The sequence below is a fragment of the Pavona decussata genome, unplaced genomic scaffold, assembly GCF_977016875.1.
Source record: "Pavona decussata unplaced genomic scaffold, jaPavDecu1.1 SCAFFOLD_53, whole genome shotgun sequence".
Lineage (NCBI taxonomy): Eukaryota > Metazoa > Cnidaria > Anthozoa > Scleractinia > Agariciidae > Pavona > Pavona decussata.
The window spans coordinates 4,521,875-4,532,240 of NW_028145475.1; the positions used below are offsets into that span (position 1 = coordinate 4,521,875).

General features: G+C 35.2%; 1 protein-coding gene across 1 annotated transcript; it reads right to left on the reverse strand.

The window, feature by feature from the left end:
- Positions 1-170: 170 nt before the first annotated feature.
- Positions 171-6,851, reverse strand: LOC146480611 (uncharacterized). The gene is made up of 5 exons (XM_085109802.1): positions 6,674-6,851; positions 4,812-4,896; positions 3,845-4,047; positions 2,198-2,311; positions 171-1,407 (listed from the first exon to the last, which is right to left on the reverse strand). Exons 1-5 carry the CDS (start codon positions 6,707-6,709, stop codon positions 1,132-1,134), a joined length of 714 nt encoding a protein of 237 aa, XP_084965928.1. The 5' UTR covers positions 6,710-6,851; the 3' UTR covers positions 171-1,131.
- Positions 6,852-10,366: the final 3,515 nt, after the last annotated feature.

Below are 10,366 nucleotides of genomic sequence, written 5' to 3' on the forward strand. Positions count from 1 at the left end.
TGAGGTGACTTGACATCTAAATCATGCCCATGGCAAAGAGTCAACAATGTGAGAAGGACCCAGTGCAGAATGGCAATTATGCAGTTGCACTACATTAGGTAATGAATGACAAAAAAAATCTTTCTCGAGAATACAACAGGCACATGATTATAAAACGCTCAACTACAAAGTTTCCTATGAAAAACGTATTTTTTCAAACTTTATTTCAAGAAATTAGAATCTTTTGACAAGAATAGTTGCAATAAATGCCAACTGCAAGACAAAACATAATTTCCTATAATATTACTTTTTCCATTTGTTTACATAATTACAAAACTTCAACAATGCACGCTTTAAAATTAGCTGTTTATATTATTTACCAATGTTGTTCAAAATTTCCTCAAGGTAGCTAGGTTTGACAAAAGTACACTGATGAGCTATAATATAATAATATTTATTATTTTCAGGTTCAGAGTTGAACCAAACAAAAAGTTGTCTAGTACTCATAAGATGTCTGAGATGTCAGTGTCTAAATTAAACACAAAAGCTTAAAAAAAGTGGATAAATGTTAAGTCTGTGAAATTGCTCCTTTAAGGTGAAATACGACAGAAGACATGAGGGGGGAGGGGGTACTCCCATTATAAGGTATAGAGGTATGTGCAGTGCCAAAGGGTGTGGTTTTTGAACCATTCGGGTCTCAAATACATGTAGGATATAGATTTTAACCACTTTGGACTAAGAGTTTGAAAACGGGTGTAGATTTACCTAAATGGGTATGGGTGCTGCTTTGTTGGGCATTTGAGCTGTTATTCAAATTACAGAAAAATATTACATGATGTAATATTATTATGTTACACTGCGGATTTTATACATACAAAAATATCTGATATAAAGCTACAACAAACTTGTAAAAACTCAAGGAAAATATGTTGTTTCATTCTCTGCTCCTTATAAAGAAAGCAATAACAAAATATACATGTTTGAAATATATATAATTTATACTGTAGCCATACATATCTAGGGTTACCCTAGACCTGCTTGCCTATGGTAAGTCCTGTTTGATCTTCCTGAAAAATATCCTCTGGATTCTTCTGATGAAGACTGAATGAAGATAACTTTGCTGCCTTAGTACATGTAGTCCATGATTGACATTTACACAAACTTCATACATGACTGCGACATCATCTTTTGATTGATATCCATTAGAATAAGTGAGTACATCTCGGCTTTTTCGTGCGAGATGTGCGGCATCACATCAACAGGTTCTCTGTTATCCGAACCACTTGACATTTGGTCATCTCCATTGTCATTTTTTTGCATTGACTTGTTTGGAGATAGAAGGGACTGGGGCTTGGGTTTGTTTTTGGAGCCTTTTGGGCGACCTCGCTTTCGTTTGATTGGCATACCATCTTCATCAAGCTGAACTGGCTGTGAGAAGAGAACATTACGTAACAAAGTCACATACTACGCACTGTACATAATATTGATGAATGAAAGGCTCTATGCCATGTGAATGTGAAAGGGGTACTACATGGTGTGTTCAGACAAGAAATCATAAAGATTGCATTCCAAATTAAAGTTGCCCGGTTTTTGTATCCACTGCAGATTGTTTAATGCAAACTTTCAAGGCTTTAATAATAATTACCAGTATAAATATAATAAATTTTAATAATATAGCAAGAATTTGTAGTGCGCAAATTCCATATGGATATGCTCAAATGGGCATAATTTACAAGTAAAATTTGGAACTATAACCTAACAAGCCTATCCTGAGATCACAATTCACAGGGTAATAATAATAACAATAATAATAAATTACAAAAGGAAAAAAATTACAATATTATTATATTACTATAAAATTATTGTAAAAAAAACTGGTAATGGTAATGGCCAGAGCTTTTTTCATTCTGGCTGTTTGTTGTTGGGCAATAAAATTGTTGGAAATTTATCCCTGGGGAAAAATAACTTGGTATGACCGACAACTTTGAACACAAAACATCTCCAAGTGCTGCATGCAAAAACTTCATGTCTGAAGTGGTCTAGATGTCTTGGCCAAAAAAACAAATACTGGCATTCCTTTTCTGTGGGAAAGCTTTCAAAGGCAACTGACAATGAGAAGCATGAAGGAGCCTCCCTTTTCCTTGCTCACTATTTGCATTCTCTCTTGGCATGTTTAGCTACTTAAATGTTACAATAATGTTTATTTATCAATACGTACCTGAGGCTGAGAAGGAGCAACTTCTCCACCATCTGCAGTTTTAACTTTATTCTTTGATCCTTTGGGTCGCCCACGCTTTTTAGGAAGAACAGCACCATCTACAGAATTTGGGAGCTACAAAGAACAAAATACATCATGTAACCTTATTTAAATATAAACAAATAAGTGGTGTAGTAGCATATTTTTTTAGGCAGCAGAAATTTTTGTCACTTTTTGTGACAACTGATTATTACAGGTTCAGGTTCAGGTTCATTTATTTCACACTATTTACCTAAAATTAACACAGAAAGAAAAGTATAGTTACAACAGATGATTACAAGATAAAATAATTACAGTACAGATTATAAAATGTGTGTGGTGGTCAAAGTAGCAAGGCTTTCTAGTTGACCACCACCTACTTTTAAGTAAACAAAGAAATGACACTGAGCTTTATTGGGATATAGAAGAAAATGTAGGAAATGTTAGTAGAGCCTGGGATTAATGTACAAGAGAGAATTACATGATTGTATATAAATTAAGGTATGGTAGAGATATACTGAACCAAGCAAAATAAAGTATGAAAGTCATTGTGATGGATGTACAAGTTGCTGCTGACAGTGGCTGCAGAAAAAAGAATGGAGAACACTCTCTAATTTTCTTTTTCAATGATTGCAGTAGTTTGTTTGAGTGTATGAGAGGGCCAAAGGAGACTGGTCAAAATTATTTTACTTATCCACACTTATTTAACTTGCCCTCCCCCCCTCTGAGCAGCTGCTTATTGTTGCGTACATAACTGCGATGGTCATTCACTGTCATAATGTTAATTAATTCTTTCATCCACAGTTCAAATAATTAAATGAATTTCACATACTTCACTACTACGGGTACAATACAATTCACAAAATGACCATCTCCCATGGCCAGTTGGCTTGATAGCTCAGACAGTAGAGGACTGCAGTGGTATTGCAGAGGTCATAAGTTCAAATCCTGTTCAACCTTTAAGTACTGTATTCAAACTTTCTTTTCAAAGCTGCTTAAGATGTGTACATGACGGTGACTCAATTATTAATTATAATATTATAATAGACCCTTCTCCAAAATGGCAGCCAAAACTTCAATTAAGTAAAAATTAAAAACGTATACCAGCACTAGAAAGAGCGCTTTTGCTTTAGTAACCCTGCAAAGTTTCAGTATACATATCAGGTGTTATATCAGCTGTGAAAGTATAAGTTGAAAAATGAAAAATTTACAGAAGTTTGTATGACTGGGGGTATGAGGTATACCCCCAGTCATACAAACGTCTGTAAATTTGTCAAATTTCATCTTACATTTCCTAAGCTGATATAACACCTAATATGCTGAAACTTTGCAAGGTTACTAAAGTAAAGGTGCTCTTCAATTTCCAGTGCTGGTATCAGTTTTTCATTCAGTTTAATTTTAACTCATTCAAATCTGTTACCGCCATCTTGGAGAAGGGTCTATTACTGTCAGTACTAACTGAAAGAATGTTTAAAAATCAAGGCACTTCATCTTTGGTGGTTATTATCTTTTCTCTTGTGACCTGCATGTTTGGTCAAGAAGTTATATTGTAAGGAGAAATTTAATGCTCACGTAACTAAAGAGGTTTCGAAATTTAAAATAGAAAATTTGTAGAAAATTCATAGCCACCTGTGATACTTGTCCTGGTTCTTCTTTTAATTTTTCAAAGCTGACAGCATTTTGCTGAGATAATGGAAATGGCATCTGTTCTTTATTAACCCAAACAAGGTTTTCAGGGCCAAGTGAAAACTCATAGTCGAAGTCTGGGTTTTCTTTCTTGGGCCGCTCAGGACGAAGTCTTTTGTCTCTTTCTGCTCCACTTAAACCTTCCCCTGGAAAAAAAGATAATAAATTCTATTGTACAAAGCCGTCAGTATATCCAGAAAATTATGTCCACCCATCCCCCTTCCCAAGAAAGGTCTCAAAGATAAAAAAAAATTTTAATATTAACTAAAATAGAAACTATATTGAAATCTCCAGAGGTTGGGGGATCTTGAAAAAAAAAAAACCTTTCTGGGGATAATGAGGTGGGGATATTTTCTGGAACTACACATTCTTTCAGGATGGCATCTTAACTTTGTTGAAAGCCTCTGATAAGAAATACTCTACAATTAGTATCTGCAAATTTCCTAAAATACAATGTGAAAGCTGAGTTCTAATTCACGCCAGTATGTTCCCCTTTTTGGGGTGGGGGGAGGGGTGTGGGAGGGGGAGGGGAGGTATGGGGAAGGGGGCTCTAGATTTTGCAAGTAGTTACATGGCTTTTTTCATATCCATGTAACTCCATGTTTTGGTTGTAATTTATTTTCTGGTTTAATTTTTTTTTTTTTTTTTTTGTTTAAAATGTCTCAAACAAGTTTCTTTAATTTTTGATTTTTCATCTGTGCAGTATTCATTATCATAAACTGAGACAAAGAGAAAAAAACCACAACATATACATCATCTCACTGTGAATTATTTCAATTCCAGGGTAGACAATGCGGCATGGAGAATGCTATCAGCATCGTATTTGCAGACTAGCAGGAATGTTTAATTAATATTTTACTTCACAACTGAAATCCTAAATACTTATTGTATAGAAATTAGATGCAGTTACCTTGCTCTTTTTTAACCTGTGTCTGGTGTAGCTTTCGACTGATAAACACATGGCCACAGGGACATGACTTACAGGCCACAGGAAGCTGAAAAAAATAACATCCAACAAAACAATATGACCCTCCAAGTTGTGTCAAATGTTTCTAAAGGCAATATTATATATTGGCAAACTTGTAGTTGCCATGAGTTGTTAACCTTGCTACTGAACCATCAGAGGTTTCATAAAATTTTAACATTACATTATATGAAGGGGTGGATGCATAACCACCTTATGTTGAATGTTGGGCCATTTTTTGTTTTGTTTTTATTTTTCCCAGATTTGTCTCAATTTTTGCATGTCCATGGGCTTCTTTTTAGTCGACAAACATAATTGCCCTGTATTTTTTTCTGCTGGTTTGCTCTTTGATTTCGAGGGAAATAACGTATGCAAAAAACTTATGCATATATCCTTTTTACAGACATAATTTAAAGTTATTTATATTTTTTGACATATTTGACCGGTTTGCCCAGCAGATAGCACAAGCAAACAGCATATGATGAACACAACACTTTATTATGAACAAACACTCAACCATGCTTAATAAATACCTCTTACTAACCAAGTTTGAGGTCTGTACTGTAAGTTACAGACTGAGGTTTTTACCATTGATTTATGACCCAAGCACAAAGCACACGGGCCATAAATCAATGGGAAAAAATGAGGATCCGTACCTTACAGCATGGTCCAAGAAAATGCGGTTAGTAAGATATTTATTGTATCTCTGAGGTTAATCGGAGACGCAGGAAAGGAAACTTTCAAATTTAGCGGGGCGTAAACAGTGAAATACAGCCCGCAAAGTTGACCAATCACATTGCACGTACTAACTGAGAGATATGATAAAATTTCACATGAGAAGGCTAATAGTTCAGAGTTTTGCCAAAATGGTTACCACTTCTACATGCATAAAACAAAAAATTGAACCCTTTCTTATATCTCAAAGATAAGCTGAAGACAGAAGAATATCCCAAAGATACATCAATGTGGTAGGTGTGTTCTTGCACCCTTAATTTGTAAAATCTACTTGGTACATATTATGATGCACCAAGTCTCCAACAGTAAAGTTTCAGTCTGCAGTCTATTATTCCCACCCTTTAAAACACTTATGTACCCTTTGGCATACTACAAGGGTTAAAAACGCACCCTTCTGAGCAGGGCCTCTCCCTTATAGATCACCATAATTATAGAGTATCCCTCAATGACTCCCAGCAGGGTACAACAAAAATAATACACTGTAACTTATAATTATTATTATTAATATTATAAGCAATATTTTGAACTAAATTTCATTTTATTGGTATCGTTAGGAATGATGCAAAATTTGAGCAGCTCAATTTATCAAATTTAAAAAAAAATGGAAATATTAAACATATTAATTTAGCATTTTAAGAATCCATGAAAAACAGCAATTAGGTCTTTAATAAAGCCGACCCAATGTACATAATTACACAGTAATATTTATTTAGATTTTATAAACACTGAGCTTCTCGTAACTTAACGAAGGAGAAGGATATCTCTGGAAACGTAATTTTAAGGAGGAAACCGTTTCCAAAATCGTAAACACTGAGATGTCAATTATTCCTGAAAGCGGTCAAGTAAACATCGTGCTTACCCTCTACGCGAATGAAAGCCTATAACTCCCTCAATTAAAACTTTAATTTTGAGTAAACTAGAAGATTTTTTATTCTAGAAAGTACCAAAGTCTTTAACATCTATCAGCATCAGAAAGAATATAAATCTACAGCCGATCAAAGAAATATTAATACGCTTACTAAATTAAAAGAGCGATTATTGAGTGCTTCTGGATACAAAGTAATTATACTTACCGTCTGATCACAGTTCGGGCATCGCTTAACAACCATATCAAAATGTCTTGTAAAATAAACAGGCTTTTTTATAGAAGCACTGTGCTATAAACTTAAAAAAAAAAGGGAAATATTATAAAGGCAAAATATCGTGGACGAAGCAAAACAGCGTCGCCGCCGTGTGTCGCCGTGTGTAAGAATGTATTTATAGGTCGAGGGAGGCTGGGAATTAGTCTGGACCCGAGACTTCCGCGAGCATTTTCCGCGACAAACGCTTGTTTGCTGAAAACTCAGGATTGATGCATTGCTATATAGTAAATACGTATTGCCCGTATGACGAATTATTCGCCCCGTAGTGGGGATCTGTTGATATCTTTTTTTATTTTAGGCGATTTATCTCTTTGGTAGTCAACTTGTAACATGAAACAAAGACAGCAGGGAAAATCTATACTTAACGAATCAGTCATATTTTCACATAGGATCACACTGTTATCAAAGGAACAAAGCTTTTACACGTTAACTTGGTCACCTTATACCCGAAATCCTCAGATAAGACGAATCTTTTAAGACATTGCAAGTCGGCGAAAAAAATAAATAATTAATGACATGATTCGGGCTTCGTACTCCGGATGCCGGCTGAGTACTTTCACCGAAACTGCACTTTTATTTGCAGATTCTTGTCACTTTTTTCGCGACTTTTTCCGCGACTTGTCATGTTCTATATTGTTGGGCACTCGCTTTAAACAAAAGAGAGGTAACGGGTATTTTCGTTAATCTTCTTTATTCTTTCAGTTAGCTTCAGTTCATGACTGAGACTCTCTATGGGTTTTTCCGAAGAAATCGAAGACGCGAAGATCACCGCGGAAAAAACGAAGATCTTAAGATTGAAGCGAAGATCTAAAAATTGACCTAAATTTGCGTAATCAAATTGAACACTCAGATATAAAACTGTTAAAACTCGTAAACACTACAGAAAATATCTGTTATTTCTGAATTTTGGCATTTGACCACATTTCTGCGTGTTGACATACCTGCGCGACTCCCGCTGTGTGTCCGTTTTGGTTTTACAAGCATGTCTTTAAGCGATTTCCTTTCGTATAAGAGAATCTTCCCTTTAGATCAAAATGTGATGCGACGGCTCTTAAAGGTGTTTGTCTTGATCGTGAGGGGGAATTCTCAAATATACTGAATGGAGGGTTTCTTACTGATCACTAAGAGCCGTAAGGATTAGGTTTTGATATGCCATTGTGTATGCTAGGCTAGGCTTGGACTGACTTCAAGATTTTAGGTAGCGCTAGATAAATGTTTTCTGTAAGGATACAGGATCCGTGGATTTCTTAACTCGTGAATTAATGCTTCTGCTATTGTATCTCGCTGCGTGAAGATTGCACGGATAAGAGTGTCCAACAGATCCTCGTCTTTACAAAGCTTATCATTGTTGTCTCTCGCTTTCGAGAGCTATAGCTTGTTGGGCTGTCTTTTAGCTCTCTGAGTTGCTTCTTACCTTAAAAACAGCTATTACTGTTCTTAGAGCTGACACGTACCTCCATTATTTTGGTTAGCTCGCATCCGCAGCAGATATTTAAAGCTAAGACAGAAAACTATCTTGTAAGTCTCTAGGATGCTAGTTGAATTTCTTCTGGCGAGTGTCTAATGTTGTTTCTCATGCAAGACTGTAGTTTCGATTTCTTGGAATCTCATCAGTTGCTAGCATGTTAAAATGGGGTTAAAACGTCGCCAAAGAATCCAACAATCCTTTATTGTTTCAATAACTGTTTCTATTGGTTTTCGTGGATTTAAACAGTGAGTTATGCAATTTCCTATTGAAGTGAAATATTTATCAACTGTGAATAACACTGAATAAACGTTTAAGCCATTTCAATCCGAAAAAACGAAGATCTTCCTAAAAAAAACGAAGATTTGCGAAAAAATCGCGAATTGAAACGAAGACCGTGGGTACCCATAGAGAGGCTCATGACTCAGCGTCGCTTACACACTACACAGCTTGTAGCCTTACCTTTTTATACTGTGCTGTAAGCATGTTTGTTGCTCTAGCTGAAACAACCGCAGAAACAGCTGTTTCCCACAAATGATAAACAATGTGGTTTATAAAAATACAATATTTGCTCGCAAATTAGACCTTTCAATCAGACAAAGCCCATCATTAGCTAGTTTTAAAAGAGTGTTAAGAAATGTAAATAGTCTTTAGTCTAAGTTTTATATATTCATATATTAGTCTTTATTTTTCTTTTTTTCTTTTTTTTTTTTTTTTGTTCTTTTTAATTTTCGAGGACTCTTTTGTAAATCACTAATTAGTGAAATTGATTTCCTCAATAAAGATTATTATTATATTATATTATAGATAGAATTGTTATGTCTTCTCTCTTTGACCAAAGTTTATTGGATAGTCAGGGGGACTGGGTCTGGGGTAGGTGGTAATGGCCATTATGTCCACCCCCCTCCTTGGTTTTTCGCAGATCACGTCAAATACTTGCCATTCGTTTCTATTAAGGTGGGGCTCTACCTGAATTTGAGTGAAATTTGAAGAGTTTTAAGAATGGATAGAAGAAAGAAAATGATTTTTGGAACACTAACAGACAGTCGACAACCACGCAAGAGCACCCCAGGTTGCTAGTGGACTAACTTGGTATCCGTCTATTAATTATTAACTACAAATTCTAATTTTAAAACTTCACTAAATCTTCAACATTCCTTATTTCTTTTAATTTTACCAATCCTTCAAGAAAAATTATTTCCTTCCAAATATACCTAAAAATCACCCAAAAATTCATAAAACACCCCAAATCATTAATTTGTGCTATGAATGGAGGGTTTTTGTATTGCTTGAAATGCAAACAAGATATTTTCATTTGACCGATTTTAAGCGGCGTGAAAATGGCTTTTAGGTGAACCCCCACCTTAATACTCGACGTGAGACGTGAGTCTAAGTTTTATATATTCATATATTAGTCTTTATTTTTCTTTTTTCTTTTTTTTTTTTTTTTGCTCTTTTTAATTTTCGAGGACTCTTTTGTAAATCACTTATTAGTGAAATTGATTTCCTCAATAAAGATTATTATTATATTATATTATAGATAGAATTGTTATGTCTTCTCTCTTTGACCAAAGTTTATTGGATAGTCAGGGGGACTGGGTCTGGGGTAGGTGGTAATGGCCATTATGTCCACCCCCCTCCTTGGTTTTTCGCAGATCACGTCAAATACTTGCCATTCGTTTCTATTAATACTCGACGTGAGACGTGAGTCTAAGTTTTATATATTCATATATTAGTCTTTATTTTTCTTTTTTCTTTTTTTTTTTTTTTTGCTCTTTTTAATTTTCGAGGACTCTTTTGTAAATCACTTATTAGTGAAATTGATTTCCTCAATAAAGATTATTATTATATTATATTATAGATAGAATTGTTATGTCTTCTCTCTTTGACCAAAGTTTATTGGATAGTCAGGGGGACTGGGTGTGGGGTAGGTGGTAATGGCCATTATGTCCACCCCCCTCCTTGGTTTTTCGCAGATCACGTCAAATACTTGCCATTCGTTTCTATTAATACTCGACGTGAGAAGCTGCGGTAATAAGCCATATTACTCTTACTTAGGTGTGTTTAATTTTTATTGCCCAGTAAACAGCGCTCAGGCAAGAGGGGCATTTGTGGGTTTGGTTTTGGGCGGAGGGAGAAAGACATAAATACGCCAACGG